This window comes from Neovison vison, chromosome 1 (genome assembly GCF_020171115.1).
Source record: "Neovison vison isolate M4711 chromosome 1, ASM_NN_V1, whole genome shotgun sequence".
Taxonomy (NCBI): domain Eukaryota; kingdom Metazoa; phylum Chordata; class Mammalia; order Carnivora; family Mustelidae; genus Neogale; species Neogale vison.
The window spans coordinates 258,628,390-258,643,139 of record NC_058091.1 but is presented as its reverse complement, the minus strand read 5'-3'; the positions used below and the strand labels follow the sequence as shown (position 1 = coordinate 258,643,139).

At 49.6% G+C, this 14,750-nt stretch overlaps 1 protein-coding gene across 1 annotated transcript in view; it reads right to left on the bottom strand.

Annotated features, from left to right (window-relative positions):
* Positions 1-14,750, bottom strand: part of SLIT3 (slit guidance ligand 3) — a 593,355-nt gene that overhangs the window by 126,094 nt on the left and 452,511 nt on the right. The window contains exons 7-8 of the mRNA XM_044229780.1: positions 10,205-10,276; positions 4,067-4,230 (exon numbers count right to left, since the gene is read on the bottom strand). Of these exons, the coding sequence (XP_044085715.1) occupies positions 4,067-4,230; positions 10,205-10,276 (236 nt within the window). The remainder of the gene's footprint in view (positions 1-4,066; positions 4,231-10,204; positions 10,277-14,750) is intronic.

Below are 14,750 nucleotides of genomic sequence, written 5' to 3'. Positions count from 1 at the left end.
CAGGAGGCAGGAAGAGGAAGCTCAGGGGCCAAGACACAGACTGTGTAAGCTCTTCTGGAGATGGCGGGACACTCTTGTTAGAGGTGTGTTTATTCCTTTCTGTCTTTAAAGGGACTCCCACCCAGCAGAGTGCACAGAACTGAAAAATCCAATGGCCTCGTGAGCATGTGGAAATAAATTAATTCCCGCATTCAAATTAAGCATCCCTGTTGGCCTCTGGCCTTTCAAAAGCCAACAACAGACTGCAATGACAATGGAGCTTGAGCAATTATGATGAGAATATAAATGAATGTGATTTAAATACCAGAGGCATGATAATTTTAGGAATGGCTAAATAAACCTAATAATCTCATTCTTGCAATGTCCAATTATGGTGTTTTAATTAAAACCTCCTAAGGAGATGGGCGGCTAGTCATGGCTTACCTTAATTATCTTTATACTTAGTAACTAGTCCCAAATTAAAAAAAAAAAAAAGGAAGGAAGGGGAAAGTGTCTTGTTTCCAGGGAGATATGCCTATTTCATTTTTAATAATAAATGAGGAAGGATTTCTTGAGAGGTTTTTAAGAGCAAGTATTGTTCTAGGCATTGGGGCACCTGAAAAATGTCTGACGTGAGCCTTTCGTACTAGAAGACAAGACTGACCTTCAGGAAAGAGTATCTCACCCTCAAAGACTATGCGGAGGTTAAGTGTGAAACAGGTGGACAAACCAATGAATACAAAGATGTCTAAAGGAAAGAGATAATTGACTCAAGGGGTCAAATATTTAACTAATACCCTTGAATTACAAATTGTGACCAGTAGAAACTTTTTCAGATTAAGGAACCAGAAAATTGATGCATGGAAGACAAATCCTAGAGCTTAAACCCCAGCATAAACCCTTTAGGTAAAGATGGGCTAAAACCCAGAACGTGGAACGCACATGAGTCCAGTAATGGCCAAAGTAGAACCTTTTCTCTGGCCTGTTCTTATGAATTCAATAAAGTCCCAGTCCCGTTCAGGTAACAAGCAGCAGGGACCACAGCCTCTTCGAGTCCTAGGGCCCTGACCCTCTTCTTAACAACAAAAAAAATTCACAGAGGAATCCTTGCAGCAGTGGCTGAAGGAAACCAAGCAGTCCAACTGTATACCTGAGAAAACGTTAATAAAAAATGAAATATAGTCTCCCACCCTTTGAAAAATTCCTAGTCTCCTTAGAGGAAGAAATAAATACCTTCAGTTGGAAGGGTGGCCAAAGTGCCCTGCTAGCCAATTTCTGGGTTAGCTGGAGTGATAAGGCGCCCGCTGCCAGGAATCCTGGGGAGAAGAGGCCTGGCTCTGGTCGGCTGGATTTCATTCACAGGGAGATAGCGGGGACTTGAACAGGCAGGGCCCGCCCAGGCTGAGCGAGATAAAGCTCTTTCCTGTCTCTGGAGTCATGTGTTGAGCGAATTTTTTGATATAGTTTAAGGGCCCTGGAGGTTTTCTGACGCTTCCCTGACAGGAGCCGTTGGTGATGAAGCTACACGCAGGGATGGCTTAATTGGCGCCCCGAGCCTTTTTCTCTCCGGAGCAGATGACCTCGAGCTTCCCGGAGATGCTCTTACTCCTGCCTCTCTCCACAGAAGTCCTCCTCTGGGGAGTCACCGGGGGAAGAGCCTGAACAAGGAACACTGATGGTTTCACAGTCTACAACCGGCAGGGTCGATTCCTACCAAACGGCCACATGCGGATGCCCTGTGGGATCCGCCACGGGTGGAGCCCGTACTCTACCCGGTGGGTGTTGGGGTGGGGGCGGTCGGTGCATGAAAGCAGCCCTCCCTGTTGGCCTCCTGAGTGTGCACACACGGGGTCTTGCTCCGCGAGGCTTCCTCTGCCATCCCCCGCACACAACCTCACAAACTACCTTTAACAGTTATTGAAGAGGTCGAACCTTCCGGAGGTGATGTTCCTCCTGCACCCCACTAGGATGGCAGTGCTTCCTTCGTCGGGGACAGTCAATTCAGCCAACCATGACATCTGACTTGGACCCTCAAGGAAGGCAACCCCCTGCGCAGCTCTGTTTTTAACCCATGAGAGCCTGGAGAGCCTCCAAGAATCCCTCCCGCAGAGGGCTTCCCACACTGAATTTCCCACAGTACATTTCTCCTACGGGTGAGGGGTGCAGGTGAACGGTGCATTCATGTCTGGAGCCTGCGGGCCAGATGCTGCTATCCTCAGAAAACACCCAGCTTCGTCCTACCAAGCCTGAGGGATCACCACAAGCCCTGGGCTGGATGGATATAAACAGGGGAGGCAACAGGGTCGCTCGTACTGAACCGTTAACCTGCCTGCTAGATCTAGCCTTTTCGAAGCAGGGAGGTTTAGGGCACGAGGACATCCAGGACCTGGGAGGGTCAGCCTCTCTCCCTGAGCAGGATCCAGGGTTCAGATCCTGATGGTGACAGTGACAGGGAAGCAAGCCGCCCCTCCTTGGTCGGGAAGGTGCTTTCCTGACGAGGTGGTACGCGTGTTGGTGCGGAGCGTCAGCCTGGCACCCACCGGTAATGATGTGTTTTCACGTTCTCTCTAATTAGTTTTTCTCACTAGCTCTTGGATGACTCCTGCACTCTATAATTATTTCTTTCACTGGCACTTATGCGATATTGTACTCTTTGCCTAATAATTACTGTAATTATAGTCAGTGTATGTGAGTTGGGTGCCTGTGTGATAAACGGTTTTATTATATGTGTTTGACGGGAAGTGATTTCTAAGTGGGCGTCTAGAGGAAATTATGAAGGTGCTGCTCCGAGACATGTTAAAATGTTTTTGGATAATAAATAACTTGATGAAGTAGTAACATGACAAGAGAGAGCAGGAGGGAGCGCGAGATGAAGTTGAATTAAAAAAAAAAAAAAATCTTCCGTTGCCAATGCCGCCTAAGAGCAGAAGGGGGCCGGTTTGCACTGCTGGCTGGGTCGGGGCCCTGCAGTACACATGGGGCTCAGGCTGCCTTCAATTCTGAAAACAGCAATGGTCAAGAAATGTCAGGGGTGCACTTCCTTCCCTCCCGCCCCAGTGCTGAGGTCCCTCTCCTTCCTCCTTCCTTTAGGCCGATCCCCTAAGATCAGCTTTCAGAGGCCACTGGGCTCCCATTTCGGGATTGGGTTCCTGGAAATCGGGGATGCCTCTGTGAGAAACTCAACTGAACACTTTCTCTTTTTGAGGAAATTCCGGGATGGGCTCTCCTTCTTTGCCCCCAGAAGAAGGGAGCTGGTGGGAATGGAAGGTGTCAATGAGAAGTAAAAACAAATAGGCAAACTTGGAATTGAGGGCTCGGTTTAAAAGCCACTACATCCTCTGGGAAGATCTTCTTGGGTTGCTCAGCCACCTCCTGTCCCTGGAGGTCTGCACTGCCTTCCGGCCTGTGCACAGTTCTGTTTCCTGTACTAGACACTCTGTGCTTCTATTATACTTCAGTTACCCACAGATCAAACTCTGCTGTTGGCTCAGTGCATTTTGTGGGTCCACTAAACTATAAAAATTAAGCTCCACTTACTAGCTCTTACCAAAGTGCTGAGTATTATGTTAAGGGCTTTCTATGCATTAGTTTCATTTAATCCTCCCAACCATCCCTAGAGTTACATACTATGATTTTTCCATTTTGCAGACATGCAGTAATTTGCCAAAGTCACACACTACTGAGGGGCAGAGCTAGGGTTTCCAGCCAAGCAGGCTGACCCCCCACACCTCCACTCACTTGTCTCTCAATTTCTATGAACAATTAAGATAATAGGCAAGTGTTTAGGAAACGTTAAACAATGCACTTAACACATGTTAAGTTTCTTAGCATCAATGGACTACAAAGCTCAACAGAAAGTGATTCATGACTTCGTTGAGCAGTTTCCTTTACTAGAGGACAAGAGCTTCTTTCTCAGGACTCTAGTCAGGGCGCCCCAGAGTCCAAGGGACTGTGCGGTGCTGGGGAACCTAGGAGATTCCACACCCAGGTCTGGGCTGGGTGTGGGCTCATGCCCACAATGATGTGAGAGTGGGCTCGGTGGTGCATGGGTCACAGCACAGAGGAGAGAGGGGCGGGGCAAGCTCACCTGGACACACGTACTCCTTCTTCTGCACATCTGCCACGTTGAAGCCCCTCAGGTGCACAGGAGCCATGCAGAGTGTGAACTGGCCAACTGTCCGCCGCTGTCGCAGCCAATCCGAGAGCCAGGCCAGGTGGCAGTCACAGTACAGGTGGTTGGAGTGGAGGCGCCTGGGAGAGGGAGGGACAGAGGTAAGACGCTGTCATGGCCTGAAGTGAACATAGCAGGCCAAACCTCCGTGCCCCTTTGCCCGGCGTGATAATCCTCAGGAGCCCCGGGAAGCATTTCCCTCTGCGCTCGTGACTTACCACGGGACCCTCAGCCCTTTATTGCCAAACCACAAATGACTGTTATCTTCACGTGCAGGCCACATCCGACGGATGCCTCTGGGGTTCTGAGCAAGTCCCCATTTCTTAATAGTAATTCCACCTTTTTTTCCCCCACTGAAGAAAGCCTCGGCATACAGAAGGAGGAAAAGTGATGTGATTAAAGCAATGGTTCAGATGCGAGTCAAACTTCTAAGGTTTGCAGATTTCAGGACTATAGTTAGCCTGGGCTCCCGATGGCTTGAAACGGCTTCGCAGGCTCACTGTCTCAGTCTATAGTGGCTCTGTGGCCAACACAGGCCATCGCCTTCACTCTTTCTCCTGCATTTCCTCCATACAGTGAATGAACCCTCCACCCCACCCCGGGAATACTGGGAGGCTTGTGTGCACTGGCCCAGGGAGCAGGGCATGCCAGGAAGGGTCCTTTCTGTAGGAGGCATCTTTTCTGTATCCACCCCCATTAAAAGCTTTTATTTATATACTTGACAAAGAGAGGGAGAGAGAGAGAGAGGGAGGGAGGGAGGGAGGAAGCAGGCACAACAGCAGGTAGAGGGAGAGAGAGAAAAAGCTTCCCTGCTGAGCAGGGATCCTGAGGGGGCTCCATCCCAGGAGGCTGGGATCATGACCTGAGCTGAAGGCAGACACTTAACTGACTGAGCCAAACAGGTGACCCTACCCACCTCCATTTAAATAAGAAGCTGCCCATGGCAGACTCCTGGAGCCCAATGCAATGTCTCCACAGTGCCTTCTTCTTCTCAAGTTCAATTCCACCAGGTGTATTTGCTATTCTGGTTTAGGTGCCCCTGGAAAAACCCTCCTAGCTGGTTCTGGGACTCTGTGGCTTTCCTCCTCCAGTAGCTGTGATTCCAGATCAATTTCTTGCCTCTGAGTGATTAAGAGTTGCTAGAGGGATCTGCACGTTCTACTTCTGAAAGGAATCCCATCTGGTTAAATGACTTGAATTTACCTTCCAGTAATTGAGGGACAAACTAAGGATATCTAGGGGTTTCTACAGGTTCTTTCCTAAGGTTTTGCTATCGGGGGCTTCCAATTTCCATATTCCCCACAGCCCTAGGTCATTAGAAGTGATGGTGGTAAGTTTTAGTCACATCAGCTTATCACACACTTGGGTTTCTGCTGCGAATTTCAAGCGCCCAATCCTGGACATGCTAATCAGCCAGTAGTATCTTGAGACTTTCAAGTACTCTGTGTCAAGTTGGTTATTATTGAGTGGCGGCCTGTAACAGTGGCTTGGCTACCTCCATGCCTGAAATGGAGAGCTCTGAAGGGCTCTTGACTACACTCCACTGAGCATAAAGTCAGCATTGCTCAGCACTGGCCACGTGCAGCCAACTGGAGGGGCGTGCCAGCACAGCCTTCCTGCCATGGTGTGGGTGCAAACCTTGGGCAGGCCCGGGCCACTGGGAGGCTCAACAGCCTCAGGGGGTTCCAGATACCATCATTTCTGACCAACGACATGAACCCATGCCCATGCAGAATATAATTCTTTTTTTCTGCTAAAATTTTTTGAAAAGATTTTTATGATTTTTGTTTCCAAATGATTAATTTTGATGTTGCAATGTTCTTGTGGATTTCAGAGTCAATACTTTAAAGTTGAACACATTTTCAGAGGCTCGACGTCCCAAGATCCTGTGCCTGGAATGGGCCCCAAGCAATTCTCCCCTTTGAGTTTCAAAGCTCAGACCCCTTGCCGCTTCCTCTTCATCTGGCATTTCAGAAAGAGGTGCCGCTGGCAGGAAAGGGTAGGGGAGGCACAATCCTCAACTAGGGGAAGAACGTGAAGATGAGGGAATTCCTTTTCTATCCTGGGCCTTCTTGGGAAATTTCAGCATGTGTGAAAATGATCTGCTTCCTGACCTATGAGCTGTAGAGAGATACAGACAGATGGACAGGAGGGAGAGAGACAGACAGATGGACAGGAGGGAGAGAGACAGACAGATGGACAGGAGGGAGAGAGAGAGAGGGAGAGGAGCAAGAGAGAGAGGGGATGGGGTGTTGGCTCTGTGGACACAAAGAGACCACTGGTGTAAAGACTGCTGAGGATATTGGCGACAGTGACAAGTAACGGCATCCGTGACAAGATAGAGCAAAGGCAGGCTGCAGTGCCTGCATAGGCTGAGGTGCTAGAAGACTTCTGTGCGTCTGGAGGATCAGAGCCTTCTAAAGAGAGTCTAGCTTCAATGAGGAAAGGCGGTTGCCTTCTTTGGCAGTGACGTACGGAAGTTGAGCAAACAGGGATTCCTATGAAGGGCTGAACATGGGTCCACAAGATAGATCAATGTCAACGACTTCCCATCAGTTCCCATCAGGCGTAAGAGATCAATGGAATGGCTAAAGTGAGGTTTAGGTCAGTCAGATCCTTATTAAGCAGATTAATTTCTGGGAGACTGAAAATGTTGGAGGTTTTCCTTTTGGAAGATGATGCCAGGTTGGTTCTTTCTCAACCACTGCAAGGCGGCCCCAAGCTACCTTTTTTTCCTTACCTTCCTCCAGATGGTTTCCTAACCTTTTGTCTGCCTTTGTGGGGATGCCTCCACTTCCAAGAGGGACCATGGAAAACAGGTGACCAAAACAGACCTGGAATCCACCTAAAGGCTCTTGTCAAAAGCCTAGAGCAGTGGATGGGCTCAGATCCTCCCACCCGCCTTAGAATTTTAACCGCCGGGAGTTCTGGGAGAGTTGAGCCGGCCAGACTCTTCCAAGCTCCAGCCTTTCAAACCAGGTTTGGGAGATCAAATTGAGAAGTATCACCCCAAATCCTACTATTGAAAGGAAAGTTATCACATCGATGAGGAAACGTAAGTCTGGACACTGCCAAAAGTATTCCTAATCTCCTCAAGTGGGAAGAAAAATTATTTTATTTCCTTTTCATGACTTTGGTGAATTGGGATGGCCGTGACCTGGGGGGCAAGGTGGCCTCCAGTGGCCTTTCAGGCCTTCCTCAGCTCCTCTGCTTTTGCTTCTGCTGAATGGAATGAGCTCAGGCTCTGATGTCAAACTGCCCAGATCTGACACTGGCTCTGCGCTTTTCCGACTCTGACTTTGGGCAGTGATTGGACTCGGGGCCTCAGTGCTATGAACTGTAAAGTGGGGCTTATTAACGGTGCCCCTTCCTAGGGCTGTTGTGAGGACTGGAACGGTTCATGAAAAGGACCCAACACAAGGCCCTGCACACTATAAGCCATCAAAGGAATGTGTGCAGCTACTACACTTGTGAGGGTTCTGGCTCCACACTTCCGTCTCCTCCCAGCCCAGAGCCCTCCCTGTACAGGGCACCATTTCTTACTTAGACACCAAGGCATCAAGGCGCCGAGGTGGTTCCTGCATGCATTTCTACGATCTTCTGCGATGGAAACCTCACATCCCATGTCGGCAAATCCACCTCCACAGAAGATAAGGTGAATGCATACAAACGCCAATTTGTAAAAGGTGCCTTTTAGCCACAGGCGCTAAATTAAATTTCCAGCAAATCCTTTTAGAGAGGGTCAGTGTTCATTTTCTATAAAATGTGGCTTTCTGAATTAAATATAAAAGCTTTCCTTTAGAAATCCCATTTATGACTTCCTTCCTCGCTCCTCTTCCCCCCTTCCCCACCCCCTGTCTCCCGCACCCCTACTTTAATTACAGTGAAGGGGGATTAGTCAGTGCAAGTCTCTGGGGAGTTCTGTACAGAGCCATCTCTGAAATTAAACTAAAGAGAAAGTGGCAGCAGGCACGGAGCAAAGAGAACAGACGAGATTGATTGATTGATCTCAACTCATCAGATGAGTGCTCAGGACCGCAGGGAAGGATGACAACAGAAACAAGGAGAAGACCCTCCTCCACCCTCCTTTCTCACTGGAGGCCGCCAAATAAGGGACCTGAGAGCCACACCCAGCTCCCCAGTGGCCCCGTCCCATGGACCCAGCCAAGCCTCTGTTATTGCTGCTCCTAGATGGAGAAGAGCAAGAGGGAAGCCGAAGTCACAGAGAAGGAGCCACAGGAGCTGGACTGCGGGTTTCTGCAGGGGAGCGTCCTTTTTCTTCTATTCCGCAAGCCCATGTGGGGTGAGGCAGGCCCTGCACCAGGAGGCTCGCTTTCAGCTTTCAGGCCAGAAGCTCCGGGCACACTCCTCGGCAGCTCATTTGTAGCTTGCCGTGGGCTCTGAGGTGGTCTTTGAAGACCCCCATGGTTTCTCCTTAAAACCCCACGACTGCGCTATCCCATTTCAAAGGGCAAGGAAAAGGAAAGATTTTCTTGGTGGACTGATGCTATCACATGAGGGGTCAAAGGGAGAAATGGGGAGCAATGAGGGACACTGGGCTTGGATGCTTCTTCGCAGTAACCAGTATCTGTTGAGTGGACCTCATGACACAGGCCCTCTACCTGCAAGCGTACCTCATTCTCACCACTGTGAGACAAGCACTTACGAGCTCCCTGTCCTTGCAGGGCAGAGAGAGGAAGAAACTTGCCCAGAGTCAGGGGCAGTGAGAGCTCGCCTTTACTACACTCAGGTCTGTCCAGGGAAGTCCATGCTGTTCCTTCACACAGGGCTCCACCGCTCTCTGCTTCATTCCCTGCCCACTCCCCACGCCGCCCTGATAAGGTCACTTTCTCACTCACGCAGGGGTTCTCAAACATTATGAGCAACAGAATCTCCCTGGGGGCTTGTTACACCCCGATGGCTGGCCCCACCCCCCCAGATTCCGATTCCTTGGGTCTAATCTCATTCCATGTTGCTGATGCTGCCGGTCCAGGGACCCAACTTTGGGAACCACTGCTTTACGGATTTTTAAATCCCTGTGGATCCCATGTTGCTCAGGGGCCACTGATGAGTTGGTTGCTTGGAACTTTCAGTGCAGATTCCTGGATAGAGTGACGGTAACAGTAATAGTCAACATCATTTATCATCCACTCTGTGCCAGGCACTGCTCGTACCTCCTCTCATCTGATCCTCTCCAGTGCCCCCATTTTTAGAGGGAACAGAGGTCCTGGAGCTAACAAAGGGAACAGCAGAAATTCCAGCTCGCTGCCTTGGCCCTACATGTATTTAGCTGAAAGCTCTTGGGGGCTGGCTCTCCACTATTACTGTAATGCACATGCTGGTGAAGTTGCCCCAACACAAGGAAACCATGCCTGTGAACCCCTATGGAAAGGCCAACGGATTCCATTTGCAGAGAAACTTACAAGGCGTTCTGGTTGAGAGGAGAAGGAACTTCCCAGGTAATAAAGGCACCGGGACTGCTCTCCACATGGGGTGTTGTGGGAAGATTTGCTTTGGGAGTACACGGAAAAGGAAAGCGGGAGCCTACCCCAAAATTAACGGTCAAGAACAAGTTCCTGTATCCTACCAGAATATCATCAAGGGAGTAGGGCACTCTGTTGGGTGTGGGACACGAGGATGGGGAGAAGGCGGGATTAAGCCTCCCACTCGGCCACGGGACATAGAGGGGAAAACATGACCACGGTGCTCTGACAGAACTGACAATGGCAGGTGACATCAGCTCAGGAGACACCGCATCATTACATCCCAGTTAGCCATGTTCTGTCACAATGTAACACTAATAAACTTTTCCATCAAGATGGGACACACAACGACGCATTCCCCTGTCAACAGGGTAAAGAGAAACGCATCTGTCTGCTGTGGAATGGGGTTTCAGAACTGTGGGTGGCACTGCGAAGCTTCTCCCCCATCTGGGGCTCACCAAGATCTCCTCGTCAACGGCGGGAGGAGGCAGGTTTGCTCTAGGACCCGTGTGCAGGTCAGAGCAGGGCACATGGGGCGGAGTGTGGGGCAGAAGCAGGGGCCTTTACTCACAGAGTGCGAATCTTCGGCATGTGGTTGAAGCTGGTGACGAGGATGCGGCTAATGTTGTTGTTGTTGAGGGTGCTGTGAAGGTAGAGGAAGAAGGGAAACGGTTAACAAGGACGTAGCATGGGGGGGGGCAGTAGCGATTTCTGGAAGGTGGGGGGAGGAATTGGTGCAACTGTCAAGAGGATCATCAATCAATAGCTATGGGGCAGCTGGAGACAAGGGGGTGGGTCTCCAGAAGATGAGAGAATCCCTGACTCCGTCTTTCAGAGGAAAGAGAGGCTCAGACCCACCTACGGCAATACCGTCACTTCCTGAAATCCTACCAGGTGCTGAGAACAGATGACCTACGACGCCATCTCCAATTCTCACAAGCCCAGTGTCAGTTACGTATCACTGTCCTACTTTTTGAGAGAAGAAAACAGATATGTGTCATTCTGGTTAGTGACACACGTCCCTGCGAGGTGGACATTGTCCTCGTGCTACTGATGAGGAAGTGGAGCTACGGAGGGGACCGAATTCTCCCAGGGACCCTTAGCTGCTGAGCTTGGGAGACGGGATTGGAATCCAGCACTGTCTTGCTCCAATTTCCCTGCTCTGCCCACTGCCCATACCGCCTAACCCAGGGTGCTACATGGACAGTTTATTCTGGAAGTATATTCTCATGAGCTCACCTTTGTTCTCCTCCCATGGGCCCCCGCTGGCCCAGGAAGGAGCCTTTCTTTGGAGCCTTCCATGGTTAAGCTGACTTCTTTTGTCCTCAGCTCTTGATAAACATATTGCCTTTCTCTTAGAATGCCTTCCAACGTTTCCTATCCCGTGCGCGACTGTAGCCCCACGACCTGGTCCATACATGATTCAGACTGAGTCTTATATGCCCTGGTTGTGTGATCTTGGGCAAATTACCAGCATCTCTCAGCCACAGGCCCTTCATCAGCAGAAGCAGGCGGGTAACGGTACCTCTCCCACGGGCTGGTAAAAAGCTCAGTGTGCAGTCTATATTCGGTAAATGAAGCCTACCATTTTATGGACACTGGCGGAGAGAATCTGGTCCTGTCCTGGTCATTCATGGTTCCCCCCACCCCAACCTCCATGGAAGTGGAAATCCAGCTTCACCCAGCACAGTGGCCCCCATACCCACTGCACCCAAGGTGCCTGCACATCCTCTCCCTTTCCACCCCACCACAGGGGGAGTCCACCCCACCATACCCCCTTGCCTCAGGCCCTCCCTGCAATTCCTCAGGGCCTACTTAGCATTTGTTTGGCTAGTAAGGCCAGAAGGAAATCTGTTTACCTGAAGACACAGAGCCCAGTACTTCTCTCTACCTCATCTGGTATTTACCATGGGTCCAGCACTAATTCTGTGGCTTGTCTTTTCTGTGAAGTGTGTGTTAACCCATCCTGTCTCCCCACACCCAGGTAGCCTTTGGAATATCTCATCCGACAAGGCTGAAGAGTCTGTCACTCCACTTCCTTGGCAGGAAGCTTCCTGGTTGTGGGGACTATGTCCCCCTGCCCCCCACCAGTCCTCCTTCAGATGAGGAATACCTCTGGGGCTGAAATGATGCCTTCATTTCCCTTTCTGTGCCAAAGTTCTAGGCTCCACACTTTGCGGATACCTCATTAGGGTCATGGACTCACTACCAGACAACAGTCTAACCATCTTCCTCTCCCAAAGGCAAAGAGCACGAAGCCTTTGGAAAGAAGAGGTTCCTTCCAAGCATACCCAGCCACTCACATCAGGGAGAGTCACAGCCAGCCCTAACTGAGCTGAACACACAGTACAGGGTTTGACCGTAAGTACATCTGGCAGCAATGACTTATTAATGTATTACTACACTGATGTTTAAATGTGAGCTGTAATGAGGGCTATAAAACATTTACGATAATAGCAATTATTCCAGAACCAAAATGACTAAACACAGTCTTCAGACTTTCCTGATTTGCTGCATGGGGCTGGCCAGCCTGGGGATGACAGAGGGCTGGTGACTTCTTGGATGCTGATCTCCATAGCAGCTACAGGTTTTGTTTCCCTGATAGACCTAGATTTATTTGATCTCTAGTCTTGGTGGCTTGCACCCATGCATGGAGTACAGCGCTCTCTCTGGTGCCCGTACCCCTCAGTAGTCGGCTTCCAAAGGAGGTGGTGGTGTTATAACCACCCCTCCCCGCAACCCCACAGTGGAGCAGCATTGGGGAGCATGCGCCTGGAAGGGAGACCTGGTTCAGACTCTGGCTCTGCCACTTACAGTCCGTGGAACCCCAGTAAGTTCTCTGAATCTCATTAGGTTTCCTCCCTTAACGTGGAGATAATAATAGCACCAATCTCACAGAGCTTTAGGGGTGATATAAACGATGATACTAGTATTCCCAGTGTTAGCTGAGAGCTTATTGTGTGCCACGCAGGCACTGGGCTGGGGGTTCCACTTGTACCATCTCTTAGTTGCTGCAAACACCCTATGAGACAGGCACTTTTGTGATCGCCTCTGTTTCACGGACGAAGCAAGCCCAATTCCAGGAATGACGCCTGCATTGGTCACCTTCTGCTAGGAGAACAGATTACTAAAAATTTTGTGGCTTCAAGCAACACAGTCTGGAGGTCAGAAGTCTAATGTGGGTTCAGGGGACCACATTTCTTATGGTGGCAGCAGCAGGAGAATGTTTCATTGTCTTCTGCTGCCTGTCCTCAGCCTGTGGTCCGTCCCTGCAGTTCCCTGACCTCTTGCTTCTGCTGTCACATCTCCCCCCACCCCATCCACTGTGACCCAGCTCCCTATTATGAGGAGCCTCGTGAGACATTTAGGGCCGAAGTGGATAATCCAGAATAAACTGCCCATCTCAGGATCCTTATCTTAGTCACATCTACCAAGTCCCTTTTGCCATAAAAGGTAATATTCCTAAGTTCCTGGGATGAGGACATGGACTTTTGTGGAGGGAGGGGCCTGATCCAGTCAACCACCCTGCCCTGAAACAAAGCACACTTGTGAGCACACGGCCTGGCTCCTGCGCAGCACTCAGGAACCCTTAGTTGTTGTTTGACCTTGTGTCTCTTTACTCTTTTATGGTTTACAATAAGCTTTCGCATTCACCTTATTGGATATTTGTAGGACTCTGAGGTTGGAATTCTTACCTCCATCTTAGAGACGAGTGGTTTGAGGCTAGGACAGGGACCCCCATGGTAGCTCGTGAGCTCCTGGGAGGATCTGGGAATCGCTATTATTCTTTATACCACAATTTCCCCCAACTTACCCACTGCCTCCTGTTTTCAAGCCAGTTTGTTACCCCAGCGTGGATGTTTTCTGTCATGTCCACCCTGGCACCCAAAGCTGGAAAGAAGTGTCCAAGTGTCTCTTGTTCTATGAACTTCCTTGAAAATTAACCAACAGGAAAATAAACAGTTGGGTCTAACGATGACCCACCTCTGGAGGGCTGGCCTGGACTGAGCTGTGGGGACCTCATCATCTTGTTTTATGTACCTCCATCTTCTGGAGTTCTGCCAGTTCTACAATCTAGCTTTAACCTCTCTGCTCTGCTCCTTTGGAGATATTTTGAGAAAATACATTTTACCCCAAGTCACCCAGGTTGGAAGTTTCTCCTCAAATAAATGCAGTGTCAAGATCAAGATCAGGGTCAAATTAATTCTCTAAGACTTCAGAACTACGCTGCCCTCCCCCCAACTTTTGTACCATCACAAGCTACTAAATGGGCATCTCAGTATTAACTAGAAATAAGGCCACCCCCCCCATGAGATTTAAAGACAGTCTGCCTACCTCCCATTTCTTTTCCCTAAAACCCTTACCTGTTATACTGTATTTATATTGAGACTAAGGGTGACCTATATACTGTGCAATCACTTTTCTGTTTTGTCATCATCAGAACATAAATGTTTAATGAAAAAGGATCATTTTCCATATTAAAATGATCCATGTAGGCAATGCTACTTCTCCCAATGGATCCCACGCTCTCTCAGTTCTGAGCACTAGAGGGAGGGCATTAAACTGTTTTTTCCCAGGACACTAAGCGATTAGTGAATTAGGGATTGTGCTCCTGGGGAGCACAAACAGAACCTTGATACCCAGAAAGAATGTGCTTATGTTCCTCAGCTGAATCCTGTGTACTGTGGCAAGACCAGGCTCCCCAGTAGGGAAGAACGCAAAGCAGTTGTGCACGTACGGGTCTGTTCCAGGAGATGACAAACTACCGACCACAAGTCAGATCCCATCCCATACAGCCTGTTTTTGTAAATAAGGTCTTACCCATCCGTTTACGTATTGTCTACGGCGGCTGCTTCTGTGTTACAAGAGCCGAGCAGATGCGACGGAGACCACGGGGCTGTTCGCGCCTAAAATAGTGCCATCTGCCTTTTTATAGAAAGTGTTTACAATCCTGGTTCTCTAGAACTGGGAAGTTCCCGACTTGCCTTTGTCAGTAATTGCCTGTGATGTGGGCAGGCAGCATAACCGCTCTGTAAGGAGGGGATTAGGTCAGAAGCTCCCAAAACCCAGGTAGGAAACCCCAAGCAGCAACTGGTAGGGCTGGGAATTGAAAGCAG